General features: G+C 47.5%; 1 protein-coding gene across 4 annotated transcripts in view; it reads left to right on the forward strand.

Annotated features, from left to right (window-relative positions):
• The window catches only part of PPP2R2A (protein phosphatase 2 regulatory subunit Balpha), a 185,034-nt gene that overhangs the window by 66,241 nt on the left and 92,008 nt on the right, over window positions 1-26,785 (forward strand). For all 4 annotated transcript variants that reach the window (XM_033949040.1, XM_033949039.1, XM_033949038.1 and 1 more), the window contains one exon: window positions 25,818-25,915. In XM_033949040.1, the coding sequence (XP_033804931.1) occupies window positions 25,818-25,915 (98 nt within the window). Of the gene's footprint in view, window positions 1-25,817; window positions 25,916-26,785 lie in introns of those variants that run through there.

Below are 26,785 nucleotides of genomic sequence, written 5' to 3' on the forward strand. Positions count from 1 at the left end.
GGGAGATGGATTTTGTTGATCCTTTTTCTGTATTTGTGATTTATAAAATGACAGTTGTACAGAATATTGTTTCTTTTTATACTTTAATAAAATGATTTAAATATAAAATCATAACTATGGGCTTGTGCGGATAGGATCAGACTGAGCTCGTGGGGACGGGGACAAATTTTGTCCCCGTATCATTCTCTACATAGCTCTCCATTTGCCTCAGCTTCTGCAAGTCTGCTACTCCAGCCTCCAGAGATTGGACTTGTTCTCTGAGAGCCAGACGCTGCTTGTACTGAGTGCACATATATAACCTCTACCAGTTTGGAGATAATTGTTCATGTGGCACTCAGTGCAAAAACTGGATAAAATCCATCTAGCTCTCATAGAATCTACAATTGTTGGGTTTTTTCTATGCTTGCTGTAAACCATCTCATCCATAATTCATAGTCTTGGGCTGTGCCTATCAATTTCTCATCCTTAGGTTTTATTTCTTCTCGTGTTAACCATTTATGTGTCCGAGATTGATCTACATAAGGTTCCTGGATTAACACTTTATATTTTCCACTGTATTGGTGCATTTGTCATTGTTTTTCCTTGTTAGCTAATCTACAATATTTCTTTAAATAGCTTTTTTTCCAGTTTGGCATATTCTGTTGGTTCCGTTCCTGTACTTACAGTGGATGCTGACTCATTCCTTCTGCTTGTCGGATGCTTATCCAGGCTTAATAATGAAACTAAATTCTGGACACTTGCTCTCATACTCAATGTTTTTTTTGCGTATTTGAATCCACTAATGTCATTAAATATGCCTGGAGGGCAACAATAGTAGCTCTGTTTAATCTATTTATATGAGGCCCATTCCTCATAGAATGTACAGTCTTGGCATACATTGATTCTAATAGAATACTTCTAGGGTGTGGAGGAGATTTTTGATGGCACAAACAATTTTTTAAAGATATTTAGGAGGCTAGTGTACATTTCCAAAGCTATACAAAATTATGGGACTCGCAAGTTGGTTAAAGGCTATCTTATTCTTAAATTTAGAGCAGATTTCAGTATATCAGTTTTAATTCCGTGCTGGTCTTTCAATACGTGCTGCTAGATTGTTGCTCTTTCCTTGACTTCTAGATATTTATATACCCCTTCCTCTTCAAGTTCCTCGATCAGCATAATCATCAATCAGAGACAGAGAGTTCCAGTTGTACTTAATTTCCCTCCTAGGAAAGTTGTTCTAGCACATTTGTCCAGGTCAAAAATAATCCTAATATCTCAAAAGCTTTTTACTAAACAAAGTTCTGTCAAATGTTGATTGCTGGAATTTTATAGTTTCAATTCATCTACGAACAGCATGTGTGATATAACCTTTGAGTCTTTGCCAGTTCTAGGATTAAGGCTATATACGTAACCCAAAGATTTAAGAAGCATACTGAAAGAAATAAGTTTTATATTTAACAAACAAGTGTAGTGAGTCAATGCTCCCTCTAAGGATTGGCCAGGTGTGTGCTTACTTTTTCTCATGACAAGTTCTAAAAACATACCGTATTTTCACGCAAATAACACGCACCCGTATAAAACGCGCACACGTGTATAGCGCGCAGAAATCACGATGATAAGCACAAAAACTTTGGTATAACGCGCTCACGATTATACCGCGCATGCTGCCCGACTCTCCGTTCACCCCCCTGACTTCCGTGCACTGCCCCGCCTCTCCGTGCGCTGTCCCGACTCTCCGTTCACCCCCCCTGACTTCCGTGCACTGCCCCGCCTCTCCGTGCGCTGTCCCGACTCTCCGTTCACCCCCCCTGACTTCCATGCACTGCCCTGACTTTCCGTGCGCTGTCCCGACTCTCCGTTCACCCCCCCTGACTTCCGTGCACTGCCCTGACTTTCCGTGCGCTGTCCCGACTCTCCGTTCACCCCCCTGACTTCCGTGCACTGCCCCGCCTCTCCGTGCGCTGTCCCGACTCTCCGTTCACCCCCCCTGACTTCCGTGCACTGCCCCGCCTCTCCGTGCGCTGTCCCGACTCTCCGTTCACCCCCCCTGACTTCCATGCACTGCCCTGACTTTCCGTGCGCTGTCCCGACTCTCCGTTCACCCCCCCTGACTTCCGTGCACTGCCCTGACTTTCCGTGCGCTGTCCCGACTCTCCGTTCACCCCCCTGACTTCCGTGCACTGCCCCGCCTCTCCGTGCGCTGTCCCGACTCTCCGTTCACCCCCCCCCCGACGTCCGATTCATCCCCCCCCCCGGCAGGACCATTCGCACCCCCACCCCGAAGGACCGCCGACTCCCCGACAATATCGGGCCAGGAGGGAGCCCAAACCCTCCTGGCCACGGCGACCCCCTACCCCCACCCCGCACTACATTACGGGCAGGAGGGATCCCAGGCCCTCCTGCCCTCGACGCAAACCCCCCTCCCCCCCAACGACCGCCCCCCCCAAGAACCTCCGACCGCTCCCCCAGCCGACCCCCGCCCCCCCCTGGCGACCCCCACGACCCCCCCACCCCCCTTCCCCGTACCTTTGGTAGTTGGGCCAGAAGGGAGCCCAAACCCTCCTGGCCACGGCGACCCCCTAACCCCACCCCGCACTACATTACGGGCAGGAGGGATCCCAGGCCCTCCTGCCCTCGACGCAAACCCCCCTCCCCCCCAACGACCGCCCCCCCCAAGAACCTCCGACCGCTCCCCCAGCCGACCCCCGACCCCCCCTGGCGACCCCCACGACCCCCCCACCCCCCTTCCCCGTACCTTTGGTAGTTGGGCCAGAAGGGAGCCCAAACCCTCCTGGCCACGGCGACCCCCTAACCCCACCCCGCACTACATTACGGGCAGGAGGGATCCCAGGCCCTCCTGCCCTCGACGCAAACCCCCCTCCCCCCCAACGACCGCCCCCCCCAAGAACCTCCGACCGCTCCCCCAGCCGACCCGCGACCCCCCTGGCGACCCCCACGACCCCCCCACCCCCCTTCCCCGTACCTTTGGTAGTTGGCCGGACAGACGGGAGCCAAACCCGCCTGTCCGGCAGGCAGCCAACGAAGGAATGAGGCCGGATTGGCCCATCCGTCCTAAAGCTCCGCCTACTGGTGGGGCCTAAGGCGCGTGGGCCAATCAGAATAGGCCCTGGAGCCTTAGGTCCCACCTGGGGGCGCGGCCTGAGGCACATGGTCGGGTTGGGCCCATGTGCCTCAGGCCACGCCCCCAGGTGGGACCTAAGGCTCCAGGGCCTATTCTGATTGGCCCACGCGCCTTAGGCCCCACCAGTAGGCGGAGCTTTAGGACGGATGGGCCAATCCGGCCTCATTCCTTCGTTGGCTGCCTGCCGGACAGGCGGGTTTGGCTCCCGTCTGTCCGGCCAACTTCCAAAGGTACGGGGAAGGGGGGTGGGGGGGGTCGTGGGGGTCGGCCAGGGGGGTCGCGGGTCGGCTGGGGGGGCGGTCGGAGGTTCTTGGGGGGGACGGTCGTTGGGGGGGAGGGGGGTTTGCGTCGAGGGCAGGAGGGCCTGGGATCCCTCCTGCCCGTAATGTAGTGCGGGGTGGGGTTAGGGGGTCGCCGTGGCCAGGAGGGTTTGGGCTCCCTTCTGGCCCGATATTGTCGGGAAGTCGGCGGTCCTTCGGGGTGGGGGTGCGAGTGGTCCTGCCGGGGGGGGGGATGTATCGGACGTCGGGGAGTCGGCCGGGCAAGAGGGCTTGGGCTCCCTCTTGCTCCGATCGTGGATGCGGGTGCGGGTGGGAGCGCGTGCGAGTGGTCGTTCGGGGTGGGGGTGCGAGTGGTCCTGCTGGGGGGGTGAATCGGGCGTCGGGCGGGGTGGGAACTATGTTTGAAAACTTTCGTATACCGCGCTCACGCATATAACGCGCGAGGGGTATGCGCGGTAGGTAAAAACGCGTATAACGCGCGCGTTATATGCGTGAAAATACGGTACTTTCGTGTGAGCAACATATTCTAAAAACCAATGATTTTCCAGATATGCAAGTATTTTTCAGAGATACCATGTAAAATCCGTGAGCAACACTCCTAGAATGTATGAGCAATTACTCATGTGCTCAGCTCAGAGCAGGGATCTCAAAGTCCCTCCTTGAGGTCCACAATCCAGTAGGGTTTTCAGGATTTCCCCAATGACTATGCATGAGACCTATGTGCATGCACTGCTTTCAATGCATATTCATTGGGGAAATCCTGAAAACCCGACTGGATTGTGGCCCTCAAGGAGGGACTTTGAGATCCCTGGCTTAGAGGGAAATTTTCCTCACTGGATCCTGATATTAGAAATGACATACTGTCCATTTTCATAATGTAGAAGGAATGAGGTTTGTTACATTTTCATGCTGAAGTTAATGTACAAAATAAGTGCTAAATTGATCGAGCACATTTTCAAGGCAATATACTGTATTATCCAGCAGTGTATTATCCAGCATTATGAAAAGGCTTTCTTATGATCCAGTATTATGAAAAGGCTTTCATGTTACACTGATATTTCTACTTTCTTTCCATATGCTCTCTTTTTACTTTCTTGTCATGATTTTGCTAGTCTAGATAATCATATATTCTGATACATATACTCAGGAGTCCGTATATTAGGTGATCGATCCAGGCTCACGAACCACTTGCAGAAGGGTGTCAATCACGTCTTTCAGCTCCTCCTCCTTCAGCAGTGGAGTATACCGTATTTTCAAGCATATAACGCGCGCGTTATCCCCTTTTTTTAAATATAGTTCCCCCCCGCCGTCCGATTCACCCCGCAGGACCGCTCGCACCCCCACACAGAAGGACCGCACACGCACCCCCACTCCGAAGGACCGCTCGCACCCCCACAGCCTCCCCACCCCCCCCCCATCATGTAGAAGCTGCCTACCGTCGTCCTGCTGCTTCCTCTGCCGGCGGTCCTGCCCCTTCTCTTAGCCCTGCGTTTACGCTGCTTCCTCTTCCGGCGGTCCCGCCCTTTCTCTGACATCAGGGCTAAGAGAAGGGGCAGGACTGCCGGCAGAGGAAGCAGCAGGACGACGGTAGGCAGCTTCTACATGATGGGGGGGAGTGGGGAGGCTGTGGGGGTGCGAGCGGTCCTTCGGGGTGGGGGTGCGTGTGCGAGCGCGAGCGGTCCTTTGGTGTGGGGGTGCGAGCAGTCCTGCGGGGGGGGGGTGATTCGGACATCAGGGGGGGCATCAGGCTTTCAGGGTGGGGACAGGACTTCAAGGGGGGACAGGACTTCAAGGGGGAGAGGAGAGTCGGGGCGGGCTAAAGGAGAGTCGGGCTGGCCAGAGGAGAATTGGGGCGGGCTAAAGGAGAGTCGGGCTGGCCAGAGGAGAGTCGGGGCGGGCTAAAGGAGTGTTGGGCTGGCCAGAGGAGAGTCGGGCTGGGCTAAAGGAGAGTCGGGCTGGCCAGAGGAGAGTCGGGGTGGGCTAAAGGAGAGTCGGGCAGCGACGGGAGAGTCGGGGCGGCATGCGCGGTATAGGGTTGTGCGCGGTATATAAAAAATTTATTTACATAAATTACAGTTTCCCGCGCGCTATACCCGTGTGCGTGTTTTACACGGGTGCGCGATATATGAGTGAAAATACGGTAACTCCCTCTTCAATTTTTCTTTCTGCAAGCGAACCAAGAAGATTTGTTCTGACCTGCTCTGTTCAGTTTTTATTATTTTTTGGGTCTTTTTAGTCTGTTTTTGGGAGGCTTTGGTGCCAGAAGACCCCATATTTGGGGCTACTCTTGCAGTTTGCAGGGCAACCCCTGGGTGTACCTGATAGAAACATAGAAACATAGAAATAGATGGCAGATAAGGGCCATGGCCCATCCAGTCTGCCCACCCTAATGACCCTCCCCTACCTTTGCCCTGTGAATAGATCCCATGTGTCGATCCCATTTGGCCTTAAAGTCAGGCACACTGCTGGCCTCAATCACCTGCATTGGAAGACTATTCCAGCGATCAACCACCCTTTCAGTGAAAAAGAATTTCCTGGTGTCACCTCGTAGTTTCCCGCCCCTGATTTTCCACGGATGTCCTCTTGTTGCCGTGGGACTCTTGAAAAAGAAGATATCTTCCTCCGCCTCGATGCGGCCCGTGAGATACTAGAACGTCTCGATCATGTCCCCTCTCTCGCTGCACTCCTCGAGCGAGTATAGCTGTAATTTGTCTAGCCGTTCTTCGTACGGGAGATCCTTGAGTCCCGAGACCATCCAGGTGGCCATTCTCTGAACCGACTCCAGTCTCAGCACATCCTTACGATAATGCGGCCTCCAAAATTGCACACAGTATTCCAGGTGGGGCCTTATCATGGATCTATACAATGGCATAATGACTTCCGGCTTACGGCTGACGAAACCCCTGCGTATGCAACCTATGATTTGTCTTGCCTTGGATAAAGCTTGCTCCACTTGAATGGCAGCCTTCATGTCCTCACTGACGATCACCCGTAAGTCTCGTTCTGCTACCGTTCTTGTTAGGATCTTGCCATTAAGGGTATAAGTCTTGCATGGATTATGGCTGCCCAGGTGCATAACTTTGCATTTTTTGGCATTGAAGCTGAGTTGCCAGTTCCTAGACCAGCGCTCCAGTAGGAGCAGGTCGTGCATCATGTTATCCCAGGACAAGCAGGCAGCATATTCTTAACACATGGGTGACGTCACCGACGGAGCCCTCGGTACGGACCTTTTTAACTAGAAGTTTCTAGTTGGCCGCACCGCGCGTGCGCGAGTGCCTTCCCGCCCGACGGAGGCGTGCGTGGTCCCCAGTTTCTTCGTTTCCGCGGAGCGAAGAAGACGCGTGTGTTTTTTCAACGGCCGTTGAAACCACTTTTTTGCCTTCCCGCTCGCGCTTTTTTCCTTATTTTTTCTCTCTTTACCTTCGGGTTTATTTTTTCTTTGATTTGCAAAAAAAAAAAACTTTGCTTTTTCCCTTTTTCTTTCGTTTTGCCCCGGCGGGGCCTGTTGCCAGTATACAGGCCTCGGGCTTCGATTTTGCGGAGGCTATCTTCCCCTTCATGCCCCCGCAGGTCGGTTTTAAGAAGTGCCAGCGGTGTGCACGCCCGATCTCCATAACTGACCCACACAATTGGTGTTTGCAGTGTCTGGGTCCGGAGCATCGGGCGGACTCCTGCACCCGCTGTGCCACTCTTCAAAAGAGAACTCTTAAAAACCGAAGAATTCAACAAACTCTTCTCTTCGGCACCGAATCGGCGATGGACTCCTCACCTTCAACGGCGGTACCTCAAAAATCGGCACCGTCGACCTCGACACCGACCGACCCCACATCGGCGTCGCTGGCGCCAGGTAAGCCGGCTAAGAAGCCTTCCTCTTCCCTCGAGCGCCCTCCAGCTACGGTGGCGACACCGTCCTTACCGGCATCGCACCGGTCCCGCAAACGCTCCGCCCCGATCTCGGTGAGTGCCTCGTCATCGGCCTCCTCATCGCCGGGGCATGGAGCGGCATCTAAGGAACCGAAGAAAAAGAAAGCGGTTCCGATGCCACCCCTAGATGACCGTATCTCGGCCATCTTAAAGGCTCAACTCCAGGAGCAGTTGAAGAAACAACTTGAACAACTGTTGCCCACTATCCTGGCACCGCTCCTTCCGGTACCAGACCGGCCCGAGCCCCGTACCGAGCCCCCGGTGTCCACCCCTTCGGTACCGGTGAACACCTCCATGCCGATCCTTTTGGCCCAACAACTTCATGGCGATCCAGTGGTTCATTCTCAGGCCACATTGGATCCTCCTCGGCACCAGGCAGTACGGCATTCTTCTCGGGACCGAGATAGACGCCGGTCGTCCTCCCCTGGTACCGTTTCGGTGCGCTCTGGAAAGTCTTTGTCCAAGACTCGCCATACCGCGCCCTCCACCCCGGTGTCTCGACATGCACCAGAGGTCAGGGACCCTGACTTATGGGAGGAAACTCCTCTCGGTACCGAGGAGGATCCCTCCTCATCTGATGAGGAACCATCGGCACCCGATGCCACCTCTAAACCAGAGCAGTCCTCATTTTCTAAATTTCTGAGAGAAATGTCTGCTGCCCTGTCCCTTCCTCTAGAATCTGACTCAAAAAAGTCTCAAGCCTTTCTAGAGGCTTTAGACTTTGAGCAACCTCCTAAGGAGTTCCTCAAGCTTCCCGTGCATGACATCCTACGGGAAACGTTCTACAAAAACTTGGAAAATCCCCTCACGGTACCGGGAGCCCCCCGTAAACTGGACAACCTTTACCGTGTCATTCCTATTCCCGGATTCGACAAATCTCAATTGCCCCATGAGTCCCTTCTGGTGGAATCCACCTTAAAAAAGACTCAGGGCTCCAGTGTCTATGCCTCTACCCCTCCTGGCAGAGAAGGTAAGACCATGGACAAGTTTGGCAAGAGGCTTTACCAGAATGCCATGCTGGCCAACAGGGCAAACAACTATTCCTTCCATTTTTCTTTCTATCTGAAACACTTGGTCCAACAGCTGTCTGCCCTCCAGAAGTACCTTCCTGAGCGCAAGGTCCCGCTATTCCAACAACACATCTCTGGTCTTCTCCAGATGCGAAAATATATGGTCCGCTCAATATACGACTCCTTCGAGCTCACCTCTCGGGCCTCTGCCATGGCCGTAGCCATGCGTCGATTGGCCTGGCTCAGAGTCTCCGACCTGGACATCAACCACCAGGATCGTTTGGCCAACGCCCCCTGTCTCGGGGATGAACTCTTTGGAGAGTCCCTGGATTCCACCACCCAGAAACTCTCGGCCCATGAGACCAGGTGGGACACCCTGATCAAGCCGAAAAAGAAGGCTCCGCCTGCTCGACCCTATCGGCCTCAATCATCTTACCAGCGGAGGTTCTCAGCCAGGCCACTCAATCCGCCTCCTCAACAATCTCGGCGACCTCGTCAACAGCAGCACCATGCCCAGGCTCGATCTCAGGCCACTCAACCCTCCAAGCCTTCTCAGCCTGCTAAACAATCTCAGCCCTTTTGACTCTTCTCTCCAGGGCATAGCCAGTCATCCACCCTCGCTGCCTCTTCCACAGCCTATAGGGGGTCGTCTCACCATTTTCTCAAGCCGTTGGGAAGTCATCACGTCAGACCAGTGGGTCCTCAACATCATCCGCCACGGCGACTCTCTCAACTTCCAGACTCTTCCACCGGACAACCTTCCCGTAGAGTCTGCTTCACACTCCTCTCAAACCCCCCTCCTCCTGAGGGAGGTTCAATCCCTCCTCCTTCTCAATGCCATCGAAGAAGTACCTCCAGATCAAAGGGGTCAGGGATTCTACTCCTGTTACTTCCTCGTACCCAAAAAGACGGGAGACCTCCGTCCCATTCTCGATCTCAGGGACCTCAACAAGTGTCTGGTCAAGGAAAAGTTCAGGATGCTCTCCCTTGCCACACTTTACCCTCTTCTTTCTCAACACGACTGGCTATGTTCCCTGGACCTCAAAGAGGCCTACACTCACATCTCCATCCATCAGAACTCTCGCCGCTACCTGCGGTTCCAGGTGCTACACCACCACTATCAGTACAAAGTGCTACCGTTTGGCCTCGCTTCCTCCCCCAGAGTCTTCACCAAATGCCTGATAGTGGTGGCGGCCTTCCTCAGGTCTCACAACCTCCAGGTGTTCCCCTACTTGGACGATTGGTTGGTGAAAGCACCTTCATCTCAACTCGTGCTACAAGCTACTCATCACACCATCTCTCTCCTCCACCTCCTGGGGTTCGAGATCAACTACCCCAAGTCGCATCTGCTTCCCACCCAGCGACTTCAATTCATTGGAGCAGTTCTGGACACCACGCTGATGAGGGCCTTTCTCCCCTCCGATCGCAAGCAGACCCTGCTCCATCTCTGCCGTCAGGTACTCATGCATCCCTCCATTCCTGCCCGACAGATGATGGTCCTCCTGGGTCACATGGCCTCGACGGTGCATGTCCTTCCTCTGGCGCGACTCCACCTCAGGACACCTCAATGGACTCTCGCCAACCAATGGTCACAGACTACAGATCTTCTTTCTCATCCCATCTCTGTGACATCATCTCTTCAGCAATCTCTCCAATGGTGGTTGAACTCCTCAAATCTTTCCAGGGGTCTACTCTTTCATCTGCCCCCTCACTCTATGATCATCACCACCGATGCGTCCCCCTACGCATGGGGAGCTCACCTAGGCAATCTACGTACCCAGGGACTTTGGACCCCACAGGAGCGTCGTCATCACATAAATTTCCTGGAACTCAGAGCCATGTTCTACGCCCTAAAGGCTTTCCAACATCTTCTCTGCCCTCAAGTCCTCCTCCTGTGCACAGACAATCAAGTCGCCATGTACTACATAAACAAGCAAGGCGGCACCGGATCTCGCCCCCTTTGTTTGGAGGCTCTGCGCATCTGGACCGGGGCCACGGACCGCAATCTCTTTCTCAGGGCGGTCTATATCCAGGGCGAACAGAACTCTCTGGCCGACAATCTCAGCCGCATCCTTCAACCTCACGAGTGGACGTTGGACCCTCCGACTCTGCTCTCCATCTTTGCTCGATGGGGCACTCCGCAGGTGGACCTCTTTGCAGCACCTCACAACCATCAGCTGCCCCAATTCTGTTCCAGACTCTTTTCTCCTCACCGTCTGGCTCCGGATGCATTCCTGCTCGACTGGAGAGATCGGTTCCTCTATGCCTTCCCTCCACTTCCTCTGATGTTGCGGACCTTGTCCAAACTCCGCAAGGACAACGCCACCATGATTCTCATCGCCCCTCGGTGGCCTCGTCAACACTGGTTCTCCCTCCTGCTTCAACTCTGCTCCAGGGAGCCCATTCCTCTTCCTGTGTTTCCTACTCTGCTTACACAGCAGCATCAGTCTCTACTGCATCCCAATCTGTCTTCACTACACCTGACAGCTTGGTTTCTCTCGGGCTGACCTCTCCGGAGAATCTATCTCAACCGGTCCGCCTCATTTTGGACGCCTCCAGGAAACCGGCCACTCTCCAATGTTACCATCAGAAGTGAACCAGATTCTCCTCGTGGTGTCTCCGGCATCATCAAGAACCCACCTCCTTAGCGGTGGAAACTGTCTTGGAATATTTGCTTTCACTGTCCAACGCTGGCCTCAAAACCACCTCCATCAGAGTCCACCTCAGTGCCATCACTGCGTTTCATGAGCCTATTCTCGGAAAACCCCTCACGGCTCATCCTCTGGTTTCCAGATTTATGAGAGGGCTCTTCAATATCAAACCGCCTCTCAAGCCTCCTCCTGTCGTCTGGGACCTGAATGTGGTTCTCTCAGCTCTCATGAAACCTCCGTTTGAGCCTCTTGCCACAACTTCGTTCAGACTTCTTACCTGGAAGGTGCTTTTCCTAATTGCCATCACCTCTGCCAGGAGGGTTAGCGAACTGCATGCACTGGTTGCCGACCCACCTTTCATGGTTTTTCACCATGACAAGGTTGTGCTGCGTACCCACCCTAAATTCCTTCCCAAGGTGGTCTCGGCTTTTCACCTTAACCAGTCCATTGTGCTACCCGTCTTCTTCCCTAAGCCTCACTCGCATCCTGGGGAACAGGCGTTGCACACACTGGATTGTAAGCGTGCCCTTGCTTACTATCTTGATCGTACCAGAGCTCACCGAACATCCCCTCAGCTATTTTTATCTTTCGATCCCAACCGTTTGGGTCGTCCTGTCTCCAAACGGACACTTTCAAATTGGCTTGCTGCCTGTATTGCCTTCTGTTATGCTCGGGCCGGTCTCTCACTGGAAGGAACTGTCACGGCCCACAGAGTCCGAGCTATGGCTGCTTCTGTAGCTTTCCTCCGTTCCACGCCCATCGAGGAAATCTGCAAGGCGGCCACTTGGTCCTCAGTTCACACGTTCACTACTCACTACTGTCTGGATGCGTTCTCCAGACGGGATGGACACTTCGGCCAATCTGTGTTACAAAATTTATTTTCCTAATGGCCAACCATCCCACCTCCCTCTTTGTTAGCTTGGAGGTCACCCATGTGTTAAGAATATGCTGCCTGCTTGTCCTGGGATAAAGCACAGTTACTTACCGTAACAGGTGTTATCCAGGGACAGCAGGCAGATATTCTTACGTCCCACCCACCTCCCCGGGTTGGCTTCTTAGCTGGCTTATCCTAACTGGGGACCACGCACGCCTCCGTCGGGCGGGAAGGCACTCGCGCACGCGCGGTGCAGCCAACTAGAAACTTCTAGTTAAAAAGGTCCGTACCGAGGGCTCCGTCGGTGACGTCACCCATGTGTTAAGAATATCTGCCTGCTGTCCCTGGATAACACCTGTTACGGTAAGTAACTGTGCTTTGTCGGGCATTGAATCTTCGTCCGTTGTGCATTTGCCTACTACATTATGTAGTTTAGCGTCATCGGCGAATAATTGTATTTTACCTCGAAGCCCTTCTGCCAAGTCTCTTATAAAGATGTTGAATAGAATCGGGCCCAAGACCGAGCCCTGTGGCACTCCACTGATCACCTCCGTCATTTCGGAGGGGGTGCCGTTCACCACTACCCTTTAAAGCCTACCTCCAAGCCAGTTCCCAACCCATTTCGTCAATGTGTCACCTAATCCTATAGAACTCATCTTGCTCAGCAACCTGCGGTGTGGTACGCTATCGAATTCTTTGCTAAAGTCCAGGTACACGATGTCCAGGGACTCCCCAACATCCAGCTTCCCCGTCACCCAATCAAATAAGCTGATCAGGTTGGATTGGCATGATCTCCCCTTAGTAAATCCATGTTGATGGGGATCCCGTAGATTCTCCTCATCCAGGATCTTATCCAATTGGAGTTTGATTAGTTTGCTCACTATCGTTGTTAGACTCACTGATGAGCCTGCCTGCTTTATGTTGCTTCAAGGTTTGGGGTCTGTTCCCCTAGGAGCTGCTCGCCTTCTGATTTATTATTTATTAGAGGCTTGAGCACAGGCTGTGGGGTCCCTGAGTGAATTCCTTTGAGTTTCAGGGAGCCGGCTGTATTTTATTCTCCTCTATTGCACTATGAGGATCTGTGGGGGTTGAGCCTAGTTAATTTGGTCCGACTGGCAGCCTGAAGATTTCTAGGTCTAGACTGTTTTCACAAGGATTTGAGAGGCAACTATTGCTCTCGACCAGGGAAATGATCCGTCTTTGCTGCGAATGTTCAAGCAAGCCACCGTCCCACATGTAATTACAGATGCGCTGAGGGAGTTGATGTTGGAGCCTCAGCAGCCATCTACCTCATAGTGCAAGGTCATTAGTGACACAAATATTCAGACCACCTTTTTTCCCCTCGCATCTGGACATCACCTTGCTGGTCACAATGGGAGACTCTGAAAAGCTCCATAAAGGTGGCCAAAACTATGTCCAAACTTTACACTATGGCTCTGGAATTTCAGCAGCTGTTTAGTCAGCCGAAGGTAGAGTCCACGGTGGCTCAAGTAACTAAACGTACCTCCCTCCCTGATGGGGAAGGAGTGATGTTAAAGAATGTCTAAGATCGTAAGGTAGACATGGCTAAGGGGCAATGTGAAACTCTAGCTTTGGGGATCAAAGTGGCGACAGCAGCCTTGTTTGTGGCACGTACTTGCCACACCAAGTTACAGGGAAGTCCAGCCGAGGAGAAGAACATTTGTCCCCAGCTGGTGCTAGAGTGGGTGGATTATATGGCATCATTAATGTTATGAGCAAGGTGTCAGTGTATGCAGTTTCTGCCTGCTGCATGCTCTGAATCAGACTGGGCAGATGATTCAGCATAAGCCACCGTAAGCAGACTGCCTTTCAAAGGGCAAATGTTATTTGGTAAGTGCCTCGATGACTTATGGCCAGCATGGCAGATCACTGCCCAAATCTCTACCTGATAGCAGACCTTGCCGACCCACTGAGGGAGGCAGAGGCAATTTTTGTCCCTCATGGCGTTACTGCCAATTCTGTGCAGGTTCCTCTACTCAGAGATATTATCAGGGGTCCAGACAGTGGTTTGGCAAAACTTTAGATGCCAGCAACCCTCAGGGTCTCACTTTGGCACAACCTCCAAGAAATCACAATGATGCCAGGATGGCTGCCCTGCTCCTGCATATTGGTGGGAGACTGTCGGAATTCTAGAGGGAGTGAGAGAGAATTTCCTTGGATTGCTGTGTCCTAGATCTTATTTGAAAGGACCACAAGATTGAGTTTTATTGCCTTCCTTCGGATCTATTTATTTACTCTCCAGCCGGATTGCTGGAAAAAAGCCAGGGTTCGAGTGACGGTACAAAGGCTATTGGACATTCAAGCTATAGAACTAGTTCCTGAAGAAGAATCAGGCTCTGGCTGATACTGCATAAACTTCAGTCGTGGGGCAGGGGCAGGCCTGACGTGAGGCAGCGAATGCGGCAATCATCCATGCTGTTTTCCAGCCGCTGGGAGGAGGGGTGAGTGAGGAGTCAGCAGTGCATTCTGATTGCAATCAGCCCTGCCTTCAGTCCCAGTCCCACTAAACTGGCTGGCAATAATAAAGCCAGAAGCTGTGTGTGTGGGACCTTCCCTCTTGCCAAGTCACTGCCATCCTCGACCCTGCCCCTCAAAAACAGGAAGTAACTTCAGAGGGGGGTGGGGGGATCGAGACCGGCAGAGCCTATAGCAACTTTACAAGAGAGAAGGCCTCCATGGCTTCTGGCTTCATTATTGCCAAGCCGGTTTAGCGGGACTGGAACCAAAGACAGGGCTGATTGCAATTAGGATGCGCCACTGACTCCTCACTCCCCCCCTCCTCCCAGTGGCTGGCAAACAGCATGGATGACCGCAGCTGGGAGGAATCAGCTTCTTGCCTCACATGTCGGGCCTACTCATGACTCCATTCCCCACAGCCAAACCCCCAGGTAGGTTTAAATTTTAGTGTTTTTTAAACTGGCTCCATTTCAATGTAATATAATTTCATTACAAGTTATGTCTTCTGGACTCCCTTCTATTTTGTTTAGTTTTTTAGTTCATTATATTGCACAGAAAACTCTTCATTCCTCAAATCAACATCTATTGAGTGTTCCTTTATTTAGGCAGTTATTTCTTGATGTACATAGAAACTCTTCATTTCAGTTATGGTGCATGCACTTTGGAATTATCTTCCTACTTATCTTCGTGAAGAAAAATCATTCTTCACATTCAAAGCTCAATTGAAGACATTCTATTTTTCTCAAGCGTTCTGCTCATAATTGTTTTTCTTTGATATTTTAAATATCTTTTTATTTTATTTTAAGTAAGGAAAAATATACGAGTATTTTTGGTTTTTTCCCTTTTCCCTAATTTCCCTATGCAAATTTTACTGCAATTGTAATCTAACCTTATTGTTTTGGGGTTTTTTTCCTTTAAGTGTAATGAAGTTTGTTTTTATGTATTATTTTTCCCTTCCTCAATTTATATTCATTGTAAACTGCTTAGATTTTAACCTTGGTTTTATATTTGTAGTATATTAAATAAATTAAACTTGAACTTGAAATACTCGTGCATAGACTCGAATATAAAAGAGACCCCAATTTTTGGGCCATTTTTTGGCCCAAATATCTTGGTTTATATTCAGCTATATACAGTACTATATCAAGTGGGCAAGAATGAAATTAATTCATTTACAAGATTTGAAGAGCTTTTCAGCCAAAGGCTGCAATGGAGGACTTTGGGGTGCCGTGCATTGGAGACCACTGGCTTATTGCTTTAAAACATCCTCACTCAGATATCATTCTTTAATTTGTATGATCAGTAACCTTAGATTGATGTCGGTTGGGTTCTTTTTGCAGCTTTTCCTTTAATATAAAGTCAAACCTCGGTTTGCGAGTAATGCGGTTTGCGATGTTTTGCAAAACGAGCAAACATTCTTGCAGATCTTGTCTCGCAAACCGAGCGTTGACTCGATTTGCGAACACCCCCCCAGAGAACCGGCATCGCTCTCCCCCCGCTCTCACCGGCCCCCCCTTTCCAAACACCATATAGTCTTAAACCCCCCCCCCCATCTGGCACCGGCACGCAGCCCACAGAACGTGCCGGTGCCAGTGAAAGAAGTTCTTGCCTCTTGCCTGGGCCTTGAGCCTTGAGCATCTGCGAATGCTCAAAGCCTTCTGGTTCTCGCTCTCTCCGAGATTCTCAGAGATGAATCTCAGAGAAAGCGAGAGCCAGAAGGCCTTGAGCATGCGCAGATGCTCAAGGCCCAGGCAAGAGGCAGGAACTTCTTTCACCAGCACCGGCACATCCTGTGGGCTGCGTGCCGGTACCAGATAGAGGGGTAAGACTGTATGCTGTTCACGTGGGGGGTGCAGATTCGTTGGGGGGGCATTCGCGAGCAGGGGGCAGTGATGCTGGTTCTCGGGGTGGTGGAGCAGCGCTGCTGACCTCGGGGGGTGGGGGTGGGGGGTGGGAATGTATCAAGCGAGTTTCCCTTACTTCCTATGGGGAAATTCGCTTTGATATACAAGTAATTTGGTTTACAAGCATGCTTCTGGAACGAATTATGCTTGTAAACCAAGTTTCCACTGTATTTCTTTTTTCTTCCCTTTTCTGGTGAGCTCTATTTTTGTACTCCTATAATGAAATACAGGGTTTATAGCATAGTAATGGAAGTACATTATCTTCTTTTTATCTTTGAGTCCACCTAACAGTCTTTAGTCCTCTCCAACTTTTAATTTGTCCTCGAACAAGTTTAACATGATTTATGGCTGCCTCAAGAAAGTTTTCTTCTAAACATTTTGCACTATTGCTACCACCATCATTATTAGCCCTAATGTGCCAGAGATAGGTACCTCTTTATCCTGGCCAATGTGCAGCTGATATGATCTTTCTTTTTTCTTCCTTTCATGCTGTTACAGTAATTTTGCATTACTGTGATTTGGTATAGATGTTATAAAACGGGGTCACCACATGAAGGTACTCAGCAAGACTTGGAGAGAAAAGTATTCCCTTCCCCTCAGAAGGACATAGCAATTCACCAGTTTTTCTGTTGCATTTTTTAGCCATACCAATGGTCCATCTAGCCCAATTTCCTGTTTCCACAGTGGCCAATCCAGGTCACAAGAACTTGGCAACCTCCCCAAATAGTATCAACATTCCATTCTACTGATCCCAGGGCAAGCATTGGCTTTCCCATGTCTGTCTCAATAGCAGACTAGGGACTTTTCCTCCAGGAACTTGTCCAAACCTTCTTTTACATCCAGCTAACCACTGGTACCACATCCTCTGGCCATTATCCAGAACTTAACTATTATCTGAATGTAAAAATATTTCCCTGTAACTTCACATGTCCTTTAGTGTGTTAATTTTTGATGGAGTAAAAAAATATATTCACTTGCACCTGTTCTACACACCATTCAGGATTTTGTAGACTTCAGTCATATGTCCCCTCAACCATCTCTTTTCCAAGCTTAAAAGCTCTAACCACTTTCCATCCCCTTTATCATCTTGGTTGTTCTTTTTTGAACCTTTTCTAGTTCCACTATATCTTTTTTGAGACATACCGACCAAATTTGAATGCAGTACTTAAGATGAGGTCACACCATAGAGTGATATAGGCATTATCTTAATCTTATTTACAATCTCTTTTCAAATAATTCCTAGCATCTTAATTACTTTTTTGGCCACCGCCACACATTTGGTGGGAGGTTTCAGCGCATTATCTATGATGACATCTAGATCTTTTACTTGGGCGCTGACCCCTAAGATGAACCTAGCATCTGGTAACTATGATTTGCATTACTTTGCATTTATCCACATTAAATTTTATTTGCCATTTGAATGCCCAATCTTCCAATTTCCTAAGGTCTGCCTGCAATTTTTCACAGTCTGCATGCATTTTAACAACCTTGAACAGAGTCATCTGCAAATTTAATCACCTCACTAATTCCAGTCTCCAGATCATTTGTAAATATGTTAAATAACACTGGTCAGAGTACAGATCCTTGCGGCACTTCACTATTTACCCTTCTCCTTCCCCTTCCACAACAAAACCATGTCTGCTATACCATGACTCTAATTTTTGCAGGAACCTCTCATGAGGAACTTTGTCAAAAGCTTACACTGCATCAATTGGCTCTCCTTTATCCACTCCTTCAAAGAAATGCATCAAATTGGTGAGGCAAGATCTCCCTTGGCTGAACCCATGCTGATTCTGCCCTTTTAAACCATGTTTGTCTGTGTTCCATAATTTTATTTTTTATAATGGTTTCAACTATTTTTTTCTGACACTGAAGTCAGTCTCACTGGTCTGTAATTTCCCGGATTACCCCTGGAACCTTTTTTAAAAATTGGCATAACATTGGCTACCCTCCATTCTTAAGGTACTACAGATGATTTTAGCGATAGGTTGCAGATCAGCAATTTGTTGATATGGCTCAGTACATCTTCCAGGTTCATCCATATTTCTTTCAGTTCATCTGCATTGTCACCCTTGACAAACATTTTTGATTTAGGTAGGTCTCTTCTATCTTCCATAAAGACTGAAGCAAAGGATTCATTCAGTCTCTCCGCTGTGGCCTTATCCTCCCTAAGTGCCTCTCTTACTTCTTGAAGATCCAGTGGTCCCATGGATTCCCTCTCAGGCTTCTGCTTTTGATATACCTAAAAAAGTTGTTACAATGAAGTTTTGCCTCTTTTGGCAAATTTCTCTTCATATTCTTTTATATCCTCCTTTATTAATTCTGAGGAGAGCCTGTTGCAGTATCAGTCAAGGAGAGGCACAAGCTACTCTTGTTGAGGAAATAGAAGGGATGAATGGAGAGAAGCTGGAGGAAGAAAAGAACATAAGACAATAACAAGAAAAAAATAAAATATAAAAATTACAAAGAGCAAAACAAGGAAGAAGCATAGATGTTTGTTGTTGATGTGACTTGTATGTTAAATGTAATGTTATATTTTGTATGTGAGTGTGTGACTTGCCCTGGATAAGGGCGGGGGATAAACAAACAAAGTGTTGGGGGGGTCAGTAATTTCATTTTACCCCGCTTCATAGTTTATTTAAAATTTTATTCATCAAAAAACTTGATAGTTCAAACTCAGTGACCCATTGAGTTTGAACTATCAAGTTGTTTGATGAATGAAAGGACTTTTATGAAATAAATTGAGCTCACCAGTCTTATTAGGACATTTCCACTCTTGGCCTTGCGATCCAAATTGTCAGAAAATATTTCCACTCCTGTCTCTTCCCATTTGATCATGGACCAGAATGTGGTTATTGCTGCCCAGATTTCAGCTTGGAGTGCTTGTTGAGTGTCAGTGTTTAAGGTTCTCCACCCTGATAATGTACCTTCCTGGCCTACTTTTCCAATTATGTGCTCATGGACTTGCCCAGACATTTAGTTCTGGAATGAGAATTGGCATGTTTACTGCAGTTTCATTTGTACTGGTGCTATGAGACATTGTTTCCATAATTATGCACCCACTTTTATGGCTGATCATTCTTGATATTCTACCTTTCAGTGCTGCACCATAAAATAGCTATCTGTTTAAAAATTGATGATAGAGAATTTTTCTGAAAGAAAATACAAAGTGATGCATGACCATAAAATAATGAGACTTATTTTCTTAGTGCACAAATGGGTTATCTCTTCTTACCAGCAGGTGGAGGTAGAGAAAAGACTGAGTTCTACCAATGACTTCACTGGTACCCCCTGGAAGATTCCAGTATTTTATCTCTACCTTCAGCAGGCAGTTGGCTGCTATTTGGTGCCCCTCTGTCCCTGGTCTAGCATTGCTGGTCATGACCGCACAACATGGTTGAGCCTAGGGGCCATTCCTAGGCATACAGACTTGCTTTGTGCCTAGTGGAGCACAGAGCTTGGTTCTGCAGCCCCCAGATTGCACTTGGTAGTGTAATTGGTTGTGGCTTCAGACTCCATCCCCTGGGACCTTGCCCAGGGGTGAGGGTCCCCCATCCCTCAACACCTTTGCGTTGTCTGGCACCCCTATTGGGGTGGTCCCCCCCAGGCTCCCCTGCAACCCCAGGTTTCATCCTTTCTTGAAGCCTATAATCCCTTTCCTGTATTAGGGAATAGTTTATTTTTGCTGCCACTGTAGCTTTAAGAGCTCTTAACACACATCCAGACACACACAGACACACACTTCTACATTGTTGGGAATGCTGGTGAATAGGTGCTTCAGGACCTGCAAGAGCTGTCGGTGTATAAATATTATTGGAGATAGGGGACAGTATCTGGGTTATAGGAGGAGGTTTCAATGTCATTGTTTCTGCTCATGAATGATCCCTCCCCTATACACTATCAGGAAAGACAGAGCAACCTGGTCTTTTATCTAATGTATAGGGGTGACAGATATATGGAGGTTGGTACATCCAAGCATTATTAAATTTTCCTTCTATTCCTATTCTCTTAAATTGTACTCCAGGATAGATTTGTTTTTATGTAATACTTTATTGTCCCAGCTATCTGATATCGACATGCACCTGTATGAGATATTTTGTTGTGCAGCGGCCTCAAAAAAAGCGAGCAGAATGCTGGGCATTATCAAAAAGGGTATCACTACCAGAACGAAGGAAGTTATCCTGCCACTGTATCGAGCAATGGTGCGCCCACATCTGGAATACTGCGTCCAATACTGGTCGCCATACCTCAAGAAGGACATGGCAATACTCGAGAGGGTCCAGAGGAGAGCAACGAGGATGATAAAGGATATGGAGAACCTCTCATATGCCGAACGGTTAGACAGGCTGGGGCTCTTTACCCTGGAAAAGCGGAGATTGAGAGGGGACATGATACAGACTTATAAAATCATGAAAGGCATAGAGAAGGTGGAGAGGGACAGATTCTTTAAACTAGCAGGGGCAACTAAAACAAGAGGTCACTCAGAAAAACTGAGAGGAGACAGATTCAAAACGAATGCAAGAAAGTTCTTCTTCACTCAACGGGTGGTAGACACCTGGAACGCGCTTCCCGGAGAGGTGATAAGCCAGAGTACAATTCTGGGGTTCAAAAAGGGACTGGATGACTTCCTGGAAGCGAAGAGAATAACGGGGTACAGATAGAGGTTTACCTCACAGGACACTGAGCAAATAGGGTATGGACTTTTTAGGTTAGGTAGGGAACATTTTCAGGTCATGGACCTGGAGGGCCGCCGCGGGAGCGGACTGCCGGGCGCGATGGACCCCTGGTCTGACCCGGCAGAGGCAATGCTTATGTTCTTATGTGCCTTGTGATAAAAAAAACTACAGTTTTGAAGATTAAATAAAAATCTCTTAGATGATTACATTACATTACATTAGGGATTTCTATTTTGCGGTTCAAGGCGGATTATAAATGGATTGTCAGAACATTAGAAGTATTTAGGGAGTTTATATTTCTTTGAGTTGCTAAGGATTACATTTGAATTGTCATGGTATTAGAAGTACATATGGAGTAGTTGCAGGTGATGCTTGGGACATTTCTGATTGAGTTAGTTCGGTTTTATTTGGTTTTTGAATAGAAGGGTTTTTATTTCTTTTTTGAAGGTTTTGTAGTCTGTGGTCGAAGTCAATAGGTTGTTGCAGCTTGAGTGTTGAGGTTGAGTGTTGCAGCTCAAGTGGCTAGGAGGTTGTCGTACAGTTTTTTAGTTTTGACGTTTTTGGTTGGAGGGAGTGTGAATAGTGTGTGGGTTCTCCTATGTTTGGTTGAGGTGGATTGAATTAGTTGATGAGATAGTGGCTAACTTAAACTCAGAAATTACAGACTGCTTTAATAATGTGCCACAGGATACTAACTTGGGATGGGTTTAAGGCATTTAACAGGGGGCCATTTCATCAAGTGGGCCTTTAGGCTAAAGAGTACAGTAAGCGTAATCATGGTAAACAATTGTAGATATTGATCACAGTGAACAGAGATTTTAATCAACTAACCTTTGTATTTGTAACTATTGTATTTACAAGAGCGACTAAGAAATTTGTGTGCTGACAAAATTAACTTTGAGATGCAAATAACTAAGAGCCTATATTTTGAAGAAAGTAATAGAACTAGCAGACCATTAGCCCACCAGCTTAAGGCTAAAAGCCTAGTGGAGGAGTAGCCTAGTGGTTAGTGCAGCGGCCTGAGAACCTGGGGAACTGAGTTAGATTCCTACTTCAGCTCCTTGTGATTTTGGGCAAGTCGCCTAACCCTCCATTGCCTCAGGTACAAAATAAGTACCTATATATAATATATAAACCACTTTGATAGTAACCACAGAAAGACAGTATAACCAGTCCCATCCCCTTTCTTTTTCCCTTCCCTTTCTAAAAAATTGCATTCTATGATCGAGGTCATTAAAGGTGACCAAGGAATGCTTGTTAAACAACTAGAGCAGATAAGATTGTGTGTTCTACATTTATAGAACTCAGATTTGGTTTTATATAATACTTTATTGTCCCAGGTATCTGATACAGACATAGATGCATCTGTATTAGCAGAGAATAGTTATGCTCTGGAACGTGGTTTTAAAAAAGGTTTTGACAAATTCCTGGAGGAAAAGTCCATAGTCTGTTGTTGAGACAGACATGGGATGATAGCATGGAATGCTGCAACTATTTGGGTTTTTGCCAGGTACTTGTGACTTGGATTGGCCTCAGCGAAGACTGGATACTTGGCTAGATGGACCATTGGTCTGATCCAGTAAGGCTATTCTTATATAAAAATCCTATATACTTCTGAGGTGAAACATACAGAAATACAGTGGTACCTTGGTTTGCAAGCATAATTCGTTCCAGAAGCATACTCGTAATCCAAAGCGCTCATATATCAAAGTGAATTTCCTCATAGGAATTAACAGAAATTCGCTCGATTCATTTCACATCCCAAAAACTTTAATAGATTAATTACCAGAGTTGTATCTTTAGCGACGCCTCCACCGCTACCTCGGCCACGGACCTATCCGCGCTGCTCCTCCTATTCTCTCGAGGAGGACCCGTCCGCTGTTCGTAGACGACGAAGGTCTTTCTCCCGTGGAGGACCCCCAGCACCTGGCCTCCTCATCGCTCTCTGTATCCCAGTCTGCCATTGCATCCGTGCCCTTGGCCAAGCTACATCTCCTTTTGATTGCACTTCCTGTTTCCGGTGGAGCTGGATGCGGCATGGGCAAGGCGGTGGTGCTGGCGTGGGTTGGTGGTGTCCGCTGGAGGTAAGGGTTTGGGGATGGACCAGTCTCATTTATCAAGTCAACACTTGTTTTGCAAGTTAAAGTTTGCTCGAGTGTTTTGCTCATCTTGCAAAAAACTCGCAAACCACATTACTCATAAACTGAGGTTTGCCTGAACTGAATATCTTCAGAATGCTCGTTTGCCACAGTTGGGTGCAGATTCTGTTCAGGTGCTTGTATTTTAAGTTCAATCTCAGGAGGTTAAAATTACTATCTCAACTCTCAGTCCAGGGAATTACCAGGCTGGGTGGCCTTACCTTAAAATTTATAAAAGGTTTTCAGGGTATCTGGTGCCAGTCTAGACAGAAACCTTTCATTTGGTTCTGGATGAAAGGAGATTCCCCCTTTCCATGATGGAAGCAGGTATAACAATCTTACCTAAACTAGGAAAGATTATCACTCTTTGTGTGGATTGCATTGTCCTTTCTCCCTCCTTAACTTAGATGCTTACCTCCCAACACTTATGTCTTAGTTCCTGCCCATATAGAAACTAGATTAGCGGTTCTCAACCTCTGGGTCGGGACCCCTTGGGAATGACCCTTTCACAGGGGTCGCTTAAGAACATCGGAAAACACATATTTCCGATGGTCTTAGGCAGTGTTCTTCAACTGCCGGTCCGAAGGGCCGGTACATCCTTCAGGCCCAAGACAGCGTTCTTCAGCCGCCGGTCCATGGTGCGATCAATGCGGCGTCCCTAAGTGCTGCAGTGCACAAAGCTGTGGGAAAAGGTTCCTACGCATGGCCTGCGCATGAACCAGAAGCCTTCTTGGGAAGGCTTCCAGATGAGGTGCGGGATGCGCATGAGGAGCCGCTGCCCACAGCTTTGTGCAATGCAGCACTCAGGGAGCCGGCCCAAAGACGCTGTGTTGATCGCATAATGGACTGGCCCAAAGATAACACCGGGGGGCAGGCCCGAAGGCAAGGCACATGGAGGGAGAGAGACAACAACGGTAGGGGAAATGCTATTATTTTTTTAATTTAGTGATTGATTTGTCTGTTCAGGAAGAAATGCATTTGTTTCTTTTCCTCTGGGATTGTACAGCTTGCAGAGTTTTGCATCTTAGGGTTTGTTTGTTTTTAGTTTTTGGTCCTGCATTTGCATGGGGTTATCTGTTTTCTGGTAGGAATGAATGTTAAAAAGCATACAGTGTGTTTTGTGTATTTTAATTTTGTGGTTAACCATTATGTGTTGTAAATACAATTATATTGTGTGTATATATGAAAAATGAATGGAAAAAATGGTGTTACAATTAGTACTATTATGGGGGTGGGGTCTGGGGCGGAGATTAAGTAGAGATGGGCACGATTTAGCTCAGTGTTCTTCAACTGCTGGTCCGCGGACCGGTGTCGGTCCACAAAATAATTATTTTATTTCCGCCGGTCCATAGGTGTCAAAAGGTTGAAGAACACTGGTCTTAGGAACCGAAACACCGCTCCTCTATCTGTCTCCAGGCGGGTCCGCCCACATGCAGATATGCCCACATACATTTATTTGTAATTAGAAATAAATATTTCATAATATATAATTACTTATTGTTTTTGTTATTAATCACTATGCTTTAATTATGTTCAATTTGTAACAATAAAAATACATCCTGCATATCAGATATTTACATTACGATTCCTAACAGTAGCAAAATTACAATTATAAAGTGGCAACGAAAATATTTTATGGTTGGGGGGTCACTACAATATGAAGAACTGTATTAAAGGGTCGCGGCATTTAGAAGATTGAGAACCACTGAACTAGATGCTTTCTACTAGACTGAATAAGGTTATTTGCCAATTTGGTGGGAAAGGACCAATTGGGCTTTATTCCAGGCTCCAATTGGGAACAATGTCAGACATGCTCTTAATTTAATTTGGCTAGCTAAAAATCAAGACATACCATTAACACTTGTTACTATTGATACAGAAAAAGCATTAGAGTTGAGTGGCTAACGCACTACCACAGGAGGAGGAAACTAGGCCTAAATAGTGATGGGTTTATTACTTACGCAAATTGATGGCAATGAGAAGAGAACATTTATCTAAGCTTGATAAAAATTTGGGAGACATTTGCAGATTGGTATATAACAATAATTTCAGTACTGTTAAAGCTACATGATATTAACTCTCTTTTTGGAATGTCTAGCTGGGAAATTTCCTAGACCCATTTGTGTTATATTACATACCTTTGACCCATTTTTCTACTTTATTCTGTATGCTATATTTCAATAATCATGGCAAACTGAACCCGCTCTACTCTGTAACACCTCTGGACATGTCCAGAAATCCTTTTCTGTAATCCGCCTTGAACCGCAATGTAAATCACTAATGTAATGTAATATACCCCCCTTTTATCAAGCTGCATTAGGGTTTTTTATTGCTGGCCACTTCGGTAAAAGCTCTGATGCTCATAGAATTCCTGTGAGTGTCAAAACTTTTACCACAGCAGCTGGCGATTAAAAAACAAAACCAAACCAAAACGCTAGCACAGCTTGATAAAAGGGGGCCATAATTTTGTCTTGTTAGATTAAATTTATGTATATTGACTATTGCAGTGGGATTCTTTGTAAAATGCTACTAGAATACAAAAAGAAAAGAAAAGCCCCTGTATTAATACTCCAAAGCACGCTTTCTGATGCCGATAAGGTGCTGCTTATTATTTTTTTTAAATAGCTGGCTACTAGAAATTTTAGAATTTTTCTTCCACTGATAAACATTTGGTTGATATTTGTTTTATTTGACGTACTAAACAGATATGCAGAAGAAATTAGTAATAATTGTTGTTGTTTTTTTTAAATTGCACAGCTGATATCATTTCTACAGTAGAATTTAATCATTCTGGAGAATTACTAGCAACAGGAGACAAGGGAGGCAGAGTTGTTATCTTCCAGCAAGAGCAGGAGGTGAGTGATTTCATTATGTTTGTTTCAGTTCTAGCAAAGCTGCCCCTAACTATTAAGCATGCGCCTGTCCATTTCCCATGTATATCAGCTGCCTTTTTGTATTGGCCTCCTGTCCACTCCTTATCCCTCAGCACTATTGGCTCTTGGAGTTAGTATCTCCAAATGGTTTTTGAGTATATGCAAATTATTAGACTAGAAAATAATTTATTTTCTTTTATTAGGTACAAACTACCCCCTTCTACTAAAAAAAAACACACTCCAAAGAAAACAGAGAATAAAGTGGCAGCAAATAATTAACTTTCTGTCAATGCAAAGGCTTTACAGACATCTAACCCAACCAATGTGAGAGGTTACAAAGGAAAAAGCCTCAGAGCCCCTCCCACAAATACTGTAATGAGTGAAACATAAGTGGGAAAAATTTTTTCTGAGGTAAAACTTGTCATAAGCATAAAAACCTTATACATTGAGAGATGTTATAAGCCTTAGGCAATGCAGGAAGAACAAGAGAAAATTACTTCAAGCGCTTTCAGCTGCTAATTACTTCATTTCAAATAATCATAAAGAGAAAAAATGAACTGGTACTTATCCCACATGAAGGTAGTTATGTAGAACAAGTATCACATCAATGTGGTGCCCACCGTTTCGCCAGAAATGGCTGCTTTCAGGATGTGCTGGCTGTTATGAACAATGCAAAAATCCAGCTCAAAGAAGCATAATGGCAGAAAAACTGAAATAAAACCATAAAGCTTCCATGCAGGCTTACCCAACCACTTGTAACTCCTCTGCTTCTGAGTGGCCTTCCAAACATGGCCACGGAAAACCACAGCTCTTAAATCCCTGACATCCATGAGAACCAGCCAATGGCAATAT

Source organism: Geotrypetes seraphini, chromosome 6 (assembly GCF_902459505.1).
Source record: "Geotrypetes seraphini chromosome 6, aGeoSer1.1, whole genome shotgun sequence".
Lineage (NCBI taxonomy): Eukaryota > Metazoa > Chordata > Amphibia > Gymnophiona > Dermophiidae > Geotrypetes > Geotrypetes seraphini.